We start from the raw sequence: 15,362 nt of genomic DNA, 5'->3' as shown, positions 1-15,362 counted from the left end.
TATGACTAAATGGAGATTGCTACCCAAATGTAATTAGTAATTTTTTTTCTTTTCTCTAGGGCTAGTTGCACATAGTGATCTAGATGAAAGAGCTATTGAAGCTTTAAAGGAATTTAATGAAGAAGGTGCATTGGCAGTGCTTCAGCAGTTTAAAGACAGTGATCTCTCACATGTTCAGGTAACATTAAGCAATTCAGAATATAATTGTTGAGGGATAAACTGCTGGTAGACTGGCAAAAGGTTTGATTAAATCTCTTCACTGAACCATATATGATATGTGAAATGTGCTCTGTGGAAGTTCAAGGCAAAATTAGGTTCTGGTTTGTAATGTTTGCAGAACTGAAGATTAATGCATCTCTTGCAGAACAAAAGTGCCTTTTTATGTGGAGTCATGAAGACGTACAGGCAGAGGGAAAAACAGGGGACCAAGGTGGCAGATTCTAGCAAAGGACCAGATGAGGCAAAAATTAAGGTATGTGACTGAAAGATAAAAGGTACAAAGACTGTGTTTTTGGTGTTGTTTTTCCAAAGTGCTTGTGGTAGAGATCTTAATTTTTAAGGAACTGTGCTTTCTTAGTAAAGGATGTTATAGATTCTTTGTCATTATTTACAAGCTTTCATCTTAGATTGTATCTTCAGGAGAACTTATATTCTGTCTGTTACTAGAACTGAACGTGTGTTGAAACATGAAAAACGTTTGGCAGTTTGGTTTTTGTGCTGAGTATTGGCTTGTTGGGACAGTTAGGCTGCTTCACAGTTAGAACTTGTAGGAAACTTGTCAGCATAGGTATTTGAGTGCAGAGTAGCCAAAGCTATTGGCTTGGCTTTCTTCTCTCAATTCAGATTTAAAGGAACTCCATGGTAGGGAGATAATATTTGTGTCAAAACTGTCTTAAAATACATTATTTCTTCAGATGAGTCTTCTGATACCAAGAAAGTGCTGTGACAGGAGTTAGGCATACTACAGTTTACAATAAATACTGCGGTAACCTACTTGACCAAATGGAAAGGAAAGGAGAAAGAGGTACATTTAGTTGAAGTCTTAGAAAGTTGAGGCAGTCTTTCATCTTTAACTTTTTATGAATGAAATGGAAAAGCCATGTGGAAAAGAACCTGCTTTGGCAGGGGGTTGGACTTGATGATCTCTGGAGGTCCCTTCCACCCCCTACAATTCTGTGATTCTGTGATTAAAAATAAGTGTGTAGATTGCAAAACTGGTACGTCTCTCTTTCTCCTGATTTTGAGGCTGGGGTGCCATTAATTAAAATAATAATAATAATAATAATGTAACAACTGGTATACAGTTCTTGACAATGCCACATAAAGCATCAACAATATGTATTAAATAACTTCAGGTAGCATAGCTGTTACTGCTGATGGCTGTACTGTTTAAAATCACTCTGTGATTTTCCAGTTGTGAAATCAACTTCTGATTATGAGTAGTTAAACGAGCAGTTCCTTTGCATGTACAGTTGATTTGTCTTTGTACAAAATTATTAAGAAAAGACCCTTTTCAGAGGAGCTTCTGTAGGTGTTTGTGTTGTGAATTTCAGTTAATGTTTTTAGTTGGTAATATATCTGTAACTGTGTGCAATGACTGTAGCAAAGATCAGTTGTGCTGCAATGCTTTATGTTCCCACAAGGAATTGAAGGGAGGAGGAGGGACGACAGCATAGGAGGAAGGAAGTTTTATTGTCACTTCAGTGGTGGGATACCTGAAGCAGAAGGAACACTGCTAGTGTTCCAGGAGTTGTAAGCAGTCAAACATGTGTTCTTTAACTTCACACTTATGAGTAATCTCATTAAGTGAAGGGAACTTCTCTGCATAAACGTTTGCAGGATTGGGCATGCCAAAACAAGAAGTGGCTCGGGCTGCTAAGATCTTCCTAATTAAAGGGAAGCTCTGTGTTCTCATACTTGGCCTCCTTTTTTTGCGTGTGTGTATGAAAATGAAGGAATTGGGGAAAACTCCATGTGAACCTCCAAATTTTCTACTGTTTCTTTTCTTGGCAATTTGAGTAATTGTTCTGCAAGTTACTTGTTGAAGCACTGGGCTTGTTTGCCTGTGAGAATTTCAAAGCAATACGGTTAAAGATGAATTTTAAACATGTCTGTTGTCTGTGAGTGAAGTACATCTAAATCAGCCAAATTTCCATCTGATTTTAAAATTCTAAATTTCCTACTTGCAGGCACTCTTGGAAAGAACTGGCTACACTCTTGATGTGACTACAGGACAGAGAAAGTATGGTGGGCCTCCTCCAGAGTCTGTATATTCAGGACAGCAGCCTTCTGTTGGAACAGAGGTCAGGAGAAGGAGATGCTTATGTAGGTGCACTTGTATTTCTTGGGTGTATCTTTCTTACAAGCAACGCTCTGTGTCTGTTGTAGATATTTGTGGGTAAGATTCCAAGAGATTTGTTTGAAGATGAACTCGTTCCATTATTTGAGAAAGCTGGACCTATCTGGGATCTCCGCTTAATGATGGACCCATTAACTGGTCTAAATAGAGGATATGCTTTTGTCACATTTTGTACTAAAGAAGCAGCTCAGGAGGCTGTTAAGCTGGTAAGTTTTTTTCATTTGCCTTTTTTTTCACTTTTTGGTAAGAACATTGTGGCTTTTAAGCAGTTGTCCTTAGCTGATGTCCGACTGCTTAAAATTAAGCTGTGTCATTGTTATATCATTTCACAAATGTCCACTCGGTGTTTTTAAGTATTTCTTTGTTACTGTGCATACAAATCTTTGCTGGACAGGTGTTAGGGACAGGATTAAAAACAAAACAAGTAAGTTTGGTCTAGTTAGGTGTGCCTTTACTGTGTACAAAAGTTGTGTTAGCAGGAGTGATTTCTGAGCTGTCAGTGTTTGGATGAGTTTTGAAGGAAGTGCTGATTGAGTTGCTGCAGTGCAAAGGAGTTGGTTGGGCTTTGTATGATTTCTGCTTTGCTCGTGTGCCAGCAGAGGGCACCACGGTAGAAAAATGTATCTAAAGTCACACAATTTCATGAGATACTTCAGAGGAGAGAGAATCACTTTTAAGGTCTGTGCTGTCGGTTTAAACAGACAGGAAAATGACAGAAAAGCTACGGGTTAAAAAGTTTACACTGTTTAGACAGAGCTGTGAAGTATTAGACAGCTCTTAATGAGCTTTCCTGATTTTATGATTGAAGCAACCTCTTCTTTTTCAAAGACCCCCCTCATCCTTTGTCTTTCTAGTCAAGTGAAATGTGAATCTTTTTGTACTGTTTGCTGTTGCATTGATCTGGCTGAGGTGATCCTAAGAGTGTGAGCCCTACTCATTCTGAGTTATACTGGTGCTGTATAAACCCAGTAGAGTTAAAATGTCTCTTGTGTAATAGGGTCATTTTCGACAATTAAGTTACCTTGTTGGCACACTGATAATGAAAATCAATAGATAGAGGGAAATAAAGCCAAAGATAGGACTGTCTCCCAAAAAATATTGAAATATCTTTAAAAAAAAAAAAAAAAAAAAAAAAAAAAAAAGTGGAAGCACAAAAAAGAGTGCTATCTGTTGTTTAACTTTTTAAACAAGAATGTCCAGTGTTCCTGTGCACAATCCAAATGCACTTAGGAAAACTCAGCTGTTTGCATGTACCTCTTTGTACTTTCATTGTCAGCTTAGCTATTTATAATGTGTGTAAACTCTTCAGAGCTGTGCACATGACTTACCAAAAGAGTGGAACAAGTCAGATACATTATTGGAGGCACTGGTTAAATAAAGAGCTTTTTCCTTAGCTACGTTTTGCTTAAATGCAGCCTATTTCTTTGAGAAACCATTAGTTTCCCTAGAAATAACACATCTGATACCTGGCCTCAGTCTTGTGCTCAGTGATACAAGGGAGGAAGGTGCTTAATGCCTCTGTACACTTGAGCTTTGATGAGCAGGAAAAAAAAACAACAGCTTCCTGTCTTTCAGTTAGATTGCTACTGAGAGTAATAGTTGAAAAGTGTTAGGAATGATAGGGCAGATTTTCAGTCTTTATGTTAACATCTCTGAGGGCAGGGTTAGTTCTCATGGATGCCAAAAGATCCAATTCAGCTTTTGAGTGGTCCCAGCCATAGCAGGCTGGCTGGTTTGGTGTGTTAGAAGTTGCCCAAGTTGTCAAAGAGTGACTTGCATGAGAATCAGCAAAATATATCTGTGGAGCTCTGCTGAAAATAGTGGCTTGATGACTTATGTTAGTTGCACATGTGGGACAGGTAGCTAAAGTTCTCTTACACTGAACTCTTGGTCAGCTGTTTTAACATCCTAGTATTTTAACCTGCAATGTTCTTCTTGATACTGCATAAAACCTTCTGATATGTAGAAAACTCTTTTTGCAGCTTTCTGGATACAGTGAGATAGCAATCATTCTCTTCTATCTCCCATTTTCTTCCTAGTGGCTTTTTTTTTTTTTTTTCATCTAGGATTCTGAAATTTACCAAAATGAGGCTAAAAGTCAGTGCGTTGCCTTAGATTTGTGGGTGGTAAGAGACAGGTATAAAGTTTTGTCAATACCCAAACAGCAGAAAATACAGGCTTAACCTCTTCATTTGCCAGAAGAAGTCTTCAACTTCAGTGGTGTTGAAGCTCTTATTTTTGTTTATGCATAGCACCAGCAGCTTAAAAAGGGAGAGGTGCCTAAATTTTGTCTGAAATAACGTTGATGCTATGCTTCAGACAAAAAATGGAATGGTGCTGTGGCTTGGTACCAAGAAGACCTAAAGATATGAACAGTAGTTAATTTTGTCTTAATTTCATCCAGTATGCAGTCCACCATCTCTGCCCTGCTGCCAGCTGCTTTAGTACAAGTGGCATCTCAAGTGTTGTTTGTTCACACAAGCACCACCTGTCAGAAGTCGGGTGTGACTTCTTTCAGGCATCTCTTCTCTGTCAGCCTGTCTGGTTTGCCTTCTGACTCTGTACTCGAAGCCTTGGGTTCTAGGTGGTTTTATACACGCGCATTCAGTTCTCCTTTCTACTGTTTCATATAAAGTTGTTAGTCTGCAGTTTTGGAAGTTGTTTCGGAAGGGTTAGTATTACTGTGGGCATGCACAGAAATAACAACCAGTGGCCTAAGCTTGTAGGAGAATGTATTCAAGCTTGTGGGAGAATATATGCTAGATGCTGCTATAATTCAAAGCATGTTTTGACCAGAGCAGATAGAAGTTTGATCGAAGTGCAGGTACAGTTGAATTATGCAAGCATCCCCCTTAAGCAGTTTGCCAGCTATGCAAGCAGTTTGTTCACTGCTAGAAACAAATGCGGGTGAGAGTGAATGAAATGGCAAAACAGATCTTAGCTGTTTGGTGTAACTTACTTCACCTGTCTGTGAATAGGTTCTTGAAGAACTTAGCAGAAAAGGAGTCTTCTGTAGTGTCTATAGGGTACTGATGTCTCTGCTGGCTTTGGGTGTGGATGCAGTGGTGACAGGAGGGAAGAGCATTACGCTGACCTTGCTGATTTGATGGCCTGGCTGTTATGGTGCTTAATCCAGAATTGGGCTTGTGTATGCCTTATCTAACTTTGCAGTTGGTTTGCAAACTGTTTACCTAAGAAGTACCAATATATATTTAGGAGCACCTAATTGCAGGCTGCCTTGTCAGCGGTAGGAGAAACATGCAGTAGAAAATAGTAGTTTATATATTGTAGCATGAAAAGCTAATGTCAGTGTGGAATTGCAGTATGTTAGAATAATAAAGAGTTGTTCCTGTTATAAGGTGTGGGAGGGTCATTTGGATTAAATGTGGAGTCAGACTTTAGTCTTACATTTTGAAAGGGACATCTAGATAATATATCAGATAAAACTTACCTGTATGTTCAATTCAAGGAGCATCTTTTTGCATCTTGTATCCAGATGTATAAGGGGCAAGCTTTTTTAAAGGTGTTTCTTCTAAAGGATTTTTTTCCCCATTATAGTTGGTTTCTTTGTTAATCCATGTGAGTGCTGTTAAACATATACACATATTGCTGTGTGATTTGGTTTCCAACTTTAAAATTCTTCCTTTGCCACGCAGTCAACAGATACAGAGATGCTTTTTGCTGCCCTTTTGTTATGTTTTGCTACATAACTAGTTGGAAAGGTGCCACTGAAAATCATTTCTGCATCTGCAGCTCTTTCAGCTCAAGTCTGCTACAGTTGTACAGCTTTGACAATTCTCAATTATGCAGTTTTGTTTTTTTTTTTCTTTTTTTTTTTTTCTATAGGTATGCCTATATAAATTTACATCTTCACCCTGATCTTTAGTGCACCAAGCAGGAAGGGGGTGTGGAAGACTTTGCATATGTGGGGAAGTTTGCCACTAGACACAAAACCACTTGCTAGATTAAGTAGCTAGATTAAAGTTTGAAATGCTGCTCTACTACTTGTCAATAAAACATTGACCACAAAACAGGTTTCCTAGCTGAAGAACTGCCTGTTGCTAGGCTTGCAGTTGGAAAAGGGTTGGCATACCACCATTTGACCTCCTTGCTGCTTATTGGGGTGCTATATGTCTGTCTGTATCCCAGTGAAAGGCACTTTTTTTTCAGCAGTTGTCTGCAATGGTGTGTATTTTTCCCCTTGGACTGTTCAGGCTGTTTTGGGAGAGGCATTTGAACAGAAATCTTAAGATTTCAAAGCAGTAGAAGGTTCTTTCTGCTGCTTATTGTCTGTGTGTAATCTACATGCTTTGGAAAGAATTCAGCAATTGCTTTTGCATGCTTTGTGGAGAAGGCCTGATGGTGGCTGTCGTCTGTGAACTACAGAGCTTTGGAAGGGAATCTGACCTTAATTGCAACACCTGTCTTCTATTGTACACAATTCAATTTAAGAATTCACAGATGCCATCTGTAGAGCAAGTTGGGTCTTTTGCTGTGCTGCTGTGAAGGGATTACCCTTGCCTTCTGTAACCTGGGCAAATCGTAACTTTTTACAGTTCCACGAAAAATCTACAGAAACATGTATTAAGAAGCAGGCTTGAACAAAAAGGGAAAGGTATTTGTTGGTGTGCTATGAAGGTAGTCTAAGGAACATAGGTATAATTGAGTATATTTCATAAGAATGTTGTAAATGTCAAAGAATATGTACATTACTAGATGTACTTACAGAAGTAAAGTATTTGATAGTGCTGCTGTTGGAGAAGAATGAAAGTTATCTATCTAATGGTTGTCTGCTTTTCTTTCAGTACAACAATCATGAAATTCGCTCTGGAAAACACATTGGTGTATGCATCTCTGTTGCCAATAATAGACTTTTTGTTGGTTCTATTCCTAAGAGTAAAACCAAGGAGCAAATTGTTGAAGAATTCAGCAAAGTAACAGGTAACTCAGTGACTGTTGTATTGAGCTGGAAGGTGTCAGATGTGATCAGTAATGAACTTTTTGCCATCTTCTTCAATGATGATGGCTGATAGGACTTAATATTTCCCTTGACTTCTGGGATTTATGTTTGTTTTTTTCTTTTCTTTTTTAATTTACTGTGCCAAGGGCTGAAGTCTAATTAAACAAGGTGTGTAGTTCCAGTTTTACTGAGATGTGTGTAATGTTTAAAAAGGCCATTCAAACAAACGTGTGGTTTCATTATTTCGGTACTAAGAGATGTTTCAAAAGCTTTTCAAGACAGAACTGAAGCAGATTGGAGAACATAACTAGTTTTGTGCTTCAGAATTCTTTGCATTTTGATGAGGATCTCTTCTTGGTAATAGCATATAAACTTGAAAAGGTAATGTTTTATGGCTTCCTCTGTTACTGAATGCTATACTTTAGGTTTCCTGGAGCAACACTGAAACTCTTTAAATGTCTTGAAATCATGCAAATTTAACCTTTTGTTCTTTGAACATCCATGGAAAAAGCACATGCTGATAAGTATTGTGACTTAAGGGTTTGAGAGGAGGAGTGACAAAACACAACTTTTGGCTGCCCTCTCTCTTCTGGTCAGTGAGATGAAAGGTACTCTTCCATAGTTTCTGAGCTTTCCTCACCTAATACAAGGATTGCTAAGCTGGGATAGCCTGACGTCTTTTTGAAAATGTTGATCTTGAAAGTCTGGAAACTTTATGATGTTCATAGTCTGAGGAGTTTAGCGTGGTCGTGCCTTTTGGAACCATTGGTTAGGTGCGTATTTCCCAGAAACATAATCTCTACTTGTTAATGTAAAATCCCAGACTAAAGCTATAACGAATAAATTCTTTGCTTAATTTCAGAGGGCCTTACAGATGTCATATTGTATCATCAGCCTGATGACAAGAAAAAGAACCGGGGTTTCTGTTTCCTTGAATATGAAGATCACAAAACTGCTGCTCAAGCCAGGCGTAGGTTAATGAGTGGCAAAGTGAAAGTCTGGGGAAATGTTGTTACAGTTGAATGGGCCGACCCTATAGAAGACCCAGATCCAGAAGTCATGGCAAAGGTAATAAAGCTGTAAGAGAAAGATAACATAATTAAAGTGCGTTGTCCCAGAGTAAGTATTTCCTGATATTAGCCTAGGTTTAAATCACATCTGTCAGTCTTCTTGAAAGAAAGAGGTATTGAGAAAGAAAGAATATGAGTGTACTGTAGAATCAATGTGAATTTTAGAAGAGCTACTGACTGATGTTATCTCATTCTCCCAAGGATAAATGGTCCATTTGCTGATGTACTTAATTTCTCCTCTGGAAGTGGTTGTGGTGACTCCAAACATACAAGTGTCTTTGTAGCTTAAGATTTGATTGCACAGAAATCTGGCTATGTTCAGAGAACAAGCTTTAATGATTTTTAACCCTGGAAATGCATGTTTATCATTTCAGAAGTGAAACATATAATAATAACATATAAGATGTGCAGATTGGAATTTTCGAAGATGTCTTGTAGCAGTTGCTTTTGAGAAGCTGATCAATTATTGTATATTTTGAACCTTATTTTTCTTTTCTTTATTTCTTGGGCAGGGCATTAATTCCTTCAAGCGTTATGAGTGGATTATGACTATTTCAGTTAAGCACAAGTCTGAAGTCTTAACATTTTGAAGTACACTGTAGCACTTCTGTTATCCATGTGATATTTTGCCATAGGAATGGATTGCCTGATTTTTCTTCCTGTTAGATAATGTCCAAGTCCAAGTCAGTTCTGTTGTGTAGCTGAGTTGTTTGATGGAAAATCTTAGCTCATATCCTTATCTCTTTACTTGCTTTTTGCCTGTGCTTTCACTTTAGTTTTGAGACACATCACTTGCTGGAGTCCTGCTTTGGATAGGCCTAGTAAGATGGCTTTGCTGAGAATCTCCTCCTCTCTGTAAGGAGAAAGGGTTGGGCAGGGTCTCACTTTTAGGAGAAAAAAATAATCTGCTTTTGTAGTAAGGGTATTGCAGAAGCATTTGGGATTATCCTGATGCAGGCTTTGTTTTTCTTGCTCAGTATTGTAGTTGATCAGCCACAGGGAAGAATCTTAAACGCAAAATCTGTTGAGTGGCACTTCCTGCATCTCTCAGCCTGTCTGAATTTCTTGTCTCAAAAGAGAGCCGCCCTAATCCAACAAACTGTTAAACTAACAAGAACTTCTGATGATATGATCACATAGTTCATATGATCACATAGGAGGTGAAAGGGGACGTGAGTCCCCATCAGTGTCTTTATGAGGTAAGCTTACAAATGTAAGGAAAGGAAGGCTAAAGAAATTAAATCTTGGTGGTGTTTTGTCCCATACAATTTTGTTAAGGTGTTGCTGTTGTAATACCTCATGTTGCTTTGTATTTAAGTGGGACATGAAAGTGAACAATGTGCAGGAAAGAACTTGTTGTTTTCAGTGCCATTTGCCAAATACACGCAGTTGGTGGAAAAGGGAACAAATGTGAGACTGAGAAATGCTGAGAAGCATAGAGTGCATAGGTTGTGTTTGAAGGCAGTAAGTGACACAGGTGCTGGTGGCTGACCTTTCTGGCTTCTTGCATCCCTTAGTTTGTTCTTGTTACGTGCAGAGGCTCCATTCCAAACTAGCCCACTTACTGTATGAATACGGAGGCGCTTCTAGAAGTGTTGGCTTTACTTACTGTTGCTTGCTGTTGTGTTAGGTTTAAGAGTAGCCAAGCTGCCAATTGCATCCACAGTGATCTCCCAGGTGTGAGCTGCGGGTTGGCTATCAATATTCCCAGCTACTGCCCTTCGGGAGCAAACGGGGGAGTGCTTGACTCTTCTATGCTTCCTTTGGTAGAAGGCTCTGAATCACAGGATCATACAGAATCACAGAATGGCCAGGGTTGGAAGGGACCTCAGCGATCACGAGTCTCCAACTCCCCTGCCACATGCAGGGCCACCAACCATTTCATACTAGACCAGGCTGCCCAGGGCTCCGTGCAACCTGGCCTTGAACACTTCCAGGGATGGGGCATCCGCAACCTCTCTGGGCAGCCTGTTGCAGCACCTCACCACTCTCATAGCAAAGAACTTGCCCCTGATATCCAACCGAAATCTTCCCCCCTCAACTTAAAACCATTTCCCCTTGTCCTGCTGTTATTTACCCTTTCAAAGAGTTGACTCCTCTCCTGTTCGTAGGCTCCCTTTAGGTACTGAAAGGCTGCACTGAGATCACCTTGTAGCCTTGCATAAAAGGGATGTTGCCTTAAATATGAAGTATCTTCTGCATGTTGAGGTAGAAGACTAGCTGTTGAAGCTGGACTTTGTGCTACAGGAGTGTAGTACATGTGCAAACAGGTTGTATATGAATACAGTTGTTGAAGTAATTGATTTCTGATCCAAACAAGCATTTTTTGTAACTTTAAGTTGTGCTAATAGTTTTTTCCTAAGCAGCATTTTGATGCCGCTCGTGTTTTAAATTATTTCTGTAGCATGGCTGTGGGTACAGAGCATGTGCTGGATTGGCAGCTTAAGTAGCTAAATAAAGTCTGGTTCTCGTGGCTGCCTGGTAGATGATAGGGCAGGAGACAGGGCTACTAACCCCTGGAGAATGTAGTAACAAAGTTTGAAGTGTTTGTGCTGTAGTTAGGAGGAGGAAAAGGAGCAGATCCAAAAGTTTTGGGGGTAGTCCAGTCTTCAGCAGTTTTCAAGTGGGTCCAGCATTTATGACACAGTGCTGCTGTGTGTTTGCATGCAGAATAGTTGGGTATATTATTGGTTGTTAGATGTGCATTGGTGAATTCTTGGTTACAACCTCTGAGCCTTAACCAAGTGCTTTTTTTTTTTTTTTTTTTTTTTTTTTAACCTCTTCAGCTTAAATGAAATAAAAATGGTTTCACCTTCACTCAGCCCATGCTTCAGTTTTTCTCTTAGCATTGACACCTTTGTTGACTGGTTCAGCTATACATTGCATCGCACGGCTATGCATTTAACTTGTAGCAAGAACAGAGGTGTTAGAGATCAATGTGTTCAACTGCACAGGAGAAAATTTAAACTCTTTGTGTTTTTAAAAATGTCATGCTGGTGCAACTTGTACTAAAAAAAGATGATAATCTTTATGGTTTGTAATCATATCTGCCACAGAATGTCAGTTGTTGAGGACTTACTGTTGAAGGCTACTTAAGAATCTTGTGAGAACCAGCTCTGATTTTATCCTTTCCTAAAGCACAAGAATAATCTTTGAGTGAAAGATACTGATTCTAAAAGCAGGCATTTATGTGACAAAACTTTTGTAATTTACTTTATTGAATTAAGGTGCGGTTAAGATAGCATGCTTGTACTAGACAGGCAAGTAGAAAAATGTTAACACAGGATAGGAAGAAGTTTTCCCTATGGAGCTGGCCTGTGACTTCTTTCATCCCATGAGAATCCTCCAGGGTAGCTGTTGCCAAAGGCTGAAGTTGATTATCTGGATCAGACTTACAGTCTGTAGTGTCCCTTCATTCCATCCTAACTCTGCCATCTAGTGAGACAGGGATTTATGGAAGTCTGTTCTGTTTATTAGTAACCTAATTACACAGTCATAGACATAGTAATTATGTATTATACATACAAGCAGATATTTGAGTGTACTAAATTCCTATATTTTGTAGGATCAGGGATTATAGTTTCACTTCAGAAAGTCAAAGCGTGCTTTCTTTGGTCCCTTTGTACTCTGTGTTACTTGTGTTGACCTTTAGGATTAGGAATGGGAAGTCAAATACTGTCATATAGCACGTTTGCTTGCTTTTATCATTGTCCAGCTAGGCATCAGTGGTGTGGGAGGTTATGGACAGAGGCTGCAGATCTGCAGTTGCACTGTAGGAAGGTAGCATTATAACGTCAGGGTGCGATGACCGCATCTAGAAGGGACTCCCAAAGTGTAAGAGGTAGCTCATGGGTGATGTCATGCAAAAGTGATGATAATGCACAGGTGTTTTAGTGCAGCCTTAGTGTGGATGCAGGGACAAGTTTGCAAATGCTATCAGCCAATTAACATATGTGCAGTGCGTGGTGTCTGGTGTATAAGAGTCTAATAAGAGTCTAATGCGTGTATTTGCCAAGCTGCAGTATGTTTGCTTGCGTTAACCTCACAGAATCACAGAATGGCCAGGGTTGGAAGGATCATGAATCTCCAACCCCCCTGCCACATGCAGGGCCACCAACCTCCAACTGAAGATGAAACTTTGGGCTGATGATTTAGCACTGTCCAGCAGTTAACCAGATGTGTGTAAATTCTTAGTAGGTAAGCAGGCTTTCTCATGTTAAAAGCTGTGTTGCAGTCTTCAAAGAGTTTAGTAGCTGTGTTGCATCTCTCTGTGAGAGAGACAGGGAGGGAATAGGTTTTTATTTGGTTGGAGGTGGCTGTTCCATAAACAAAAAGGGCTCAGCTTGACTTGTGAGAAGGTCCTGGAGTCAGCTGGCAGTGTCAGTGTCAGTATCCCTTTCTGTGTTTCTTCCCTCTTCGAGCTGTGGATTCAGGTCACTGAGTGTTTCTCAGGCAAGCACAGTCCTGCTGCTCCAGTGTTTGGCGTAGTTGTAGCATAGGAGCCACAAGTTAAGCAGCTTGAGAGCTGCAGGCCTGTCACCTCTGACCTAGATATTACAGTGATGACTGTACTGCAGAAACCTGTCTAAACAATGGAATGTTTTGATAAGTTAATTATTTTGTATAACCAATAACCAATTTCACTTGCCTTCTTTCAACTTTGAAAGTGTTCCTGAGTTGAAAATTATTGCTGCTGGGATTCCTTTAAAGATTAACAAAAACAGTGTTGACTTTCAGAATGCTAGTGCAATGTAATCATGTTTGAAAACGGATCTCTTATTTTTAGCAGTAAGGGATGTTTGCAGCCAACTTGTGCTTATAGGAGCATATAAATTCCCCTATCTACATACATTAAATACTATACTTAAAATATACTTTCAGTGCTGCCAATAGTAACAATTTGCAAAACTTTATTTCATCTTTTGGATCACACTTCTAAATCTTTCTAATTTGCTTTCTAGGTAAAAGTTCTGTTTGTCCGCAATCTCGCCAACACTGTAACAGAGGAGATACTAGAAAAGGCCTTCAGTCAGTTTGGAAAGCTAGAGCGAGTGAAGAAGCTAAAAGACTATGCTTTCATTCATTTTGATGAACGGGATGGTGCTGTAAAGGTATGTGAGGAGGGCTGTACTCGTGTGCGCGTGCTCGTGCGGGTGTGAAAACAGTTTCCAGATATGTAATTTAGATGATGTATATTTCTTGTAACTCTGTGAAGGAGTGCTAAGCATTTTTGTTGCCAACATTCATCTCTGGGTAGCTCCTAAAAAAAATAAAGCGTTTGTTAGCTTGAAAAACTGCATCTTAGATGTATGTGTTCTACGTAGTTCTCTGATGAGTATCTAAGGTAATCATACCTGTAATTTGAAATACAAGTGCCAGAAGTTGAATGACTCTTCTCAACAAATTTTTAGTAGGCACTAAAGCTGTTTCTCTAGGACAGGAGATAAACATTTATTTTCTAGGGGCAGAGCAACTTCATTTTTTTTATGGTGTAGAGTAAGGGCCCTTTTGATGAGAGGTTCAGGACAACTGAGGAATTGTCATCCCTGGATTTTGTCAGCCTGGTCTTTTTTCTGGTCATCTGTTGTTGGGAAGGGAAAGTGCATTTCCTCTCCTGCCTGTAGTGTATCTATTTTTTTTTTTTCTTTTTATGTCCTGTGGGAGGATACAGGATACAAGGGGATTTAGCTTTTCTTGTTCGTCCAGATGCCTTGAAGCAGATGCTTAGGAAGATGGTGGAAAGAGTCTTCTCACAGGATACACGTCCTGTCAAGGCTCAGCTACGTAGAGTCCTTAAAAATGGTAGAATCTTCAGGATTCCTCTGCTTGAAATCAACTTTTAGCAACTACTGTGACTTGAGAGAAATATACATGCGTGTTTTTGTTTTTGTTTTTTTTCCTTAATTGAGAATGAGACCATTACTTTTTGGCTTCTGGCTTAAAAAAAAAAAGAAACACAACAAACTAACGTATGAAAGCACAAAACCACACTGATTTTTAATCTTAGTAGTGTTTGCATTTATGCTGACAGTAGAGATATATTGCCTTACTGCAAATTTTTCCTTAGTGTCTTTTCAGAAAACAGTTCTGTCACTTCATTAATTGAAACAACTTGTGAGGATTTGAAGCCTATTCAGAGTTTTGAGTGGAAGATTTTTAAACTAACACATGCAGTCTTGGGTTTCAGAGGCAAGTTAAGAGGAAATGCATAACTTTCTGAAACCCATAATATTATGCTATTTTTTTTTTTAGATTTATGTTGTTGTTTTAGCTATGGGTAACAAAATTTAAAATGCATATTCTAAAGGATAGAATAAAATTAATAACTCCAGATATGCTTAGAAGTATATTTAAAGTCTGGTTAATTCCTTCAGGCAATGGAAGAAATGAATGGCAAAGATTTAGAGGGAGAAAACATTGAAATTGTTTTTGCTAAGCCACCAGATCAAAAAAGGAAAGAACGGAAAGCTCAGAGACAAGCGGCTAAAAATCAGATGTAAGTGTAACTGCATGCACATGTTGTATTACTTCTGAAAGACGTGTATGATCTTAAGAACTGGAACTTCTAGGTAGTTAGTAAGTGTATCATAGTGCACACAGGTTCTTCAGCTTCTCTGAAAATGTTGGATGTGTTTAAGTTGTTTGCGTTTCACATAAGGCCTAGTGGTGTTAGTTGAGAATTTGGTTACTGTTCTGCTCAAAGGGTGCATGAGCACCAGAGGAAACGAGCAGGTTCTTCACTTCTTATTCTGAAGTTTCATGTATTCCTGCACTGCTCTGTCAGATGGATGTATTTAGAGACATGTGCTCCTTGTAGCAGTCTTAGGAGAATTGATATGGCCCCCCCCAAAGGAGGATCCTGACGCACGTTTTGGCAACTTCCAGAAGACATATCTGTTTATGAGATTTATATAAACTCATCAAGATCTCAGTCTCTTGAATGCTTAACGTGCCAAAAAATACATTTCACGCT

The 15,362-nt window shown here is 39.2% G+C and overlaps 1 protein-coding gene across 5 annotated transcripts in view; it reads left to right on the top strand.

Moving 5' to 3' along the window:
- Positions 1-63: 63 nt before the first annotated feature.
- The window catches only part of LOC122160748 (synaptotagmin binding cytoplasmic RNA interacting protein), a 23,179-nt gene continuing 7,880 nt past the window's right edge, over positions 64-15,362 (top strand). For 3 of the 5 annotated variants that reach the window (XM_042819639.1, XM_042819630.1, XM_042819621.1), the window contains exons 1-8: positions 64-178; positions 365-472; positions 2,190-2,303; positions 2,389-2,565; positions 7,165-7,300; positions 8,182-8,387; positions 13,351-13,500; positions 14,764-14,885. In XM_042819639.1, the coding sequence (XP_042675573.1) occupies positions 392-472; positions 2,190-2,303; positions 2,389-2,565; positions 7,165-7,300; positions 8,182-8,387; positions 13,351-13,500; positions 14,764-14,885 (986 nt within the window). In that variant the 5' untranslated portion in view covers positions 64-178; positions 365-391. The remainder of the gene's footprint in view (positions 179-364; positions 473-2,189; positions 2,304-2,388; positions 2,566-7,164; positions 7,301-8,181; positions 8,388-13,350; positions 13,501-14,763; positions 14,886-15,362) is intronic. The other 2 variants (XM_042819613.1, XM_042819605.1) reach the window with 1 other exon arrangement.

Source organism: Centrocercus urophasianus, unplaced genomic scaffold (genome assembly GCF_019232065.1).
Source record: "Centrocercus urophasianus isolate 14NV4802_14NV808 unplaced genomic scaffold, USGS_Curo_1.0 seq_10, whole genome shotgun sequence".
Classification (NCBI taxonomy): Eukaryota; Metazoa; Chordata; class Aves; order Galliformes; family Phasianidae; genus Centrocercus; species Centrocercus urophasianus.
The sequence above is the reverse complement of the archived record's forward strand: the minus strand, read 5'-3'. Positions and strand labels throughout refer to the sequence as shown.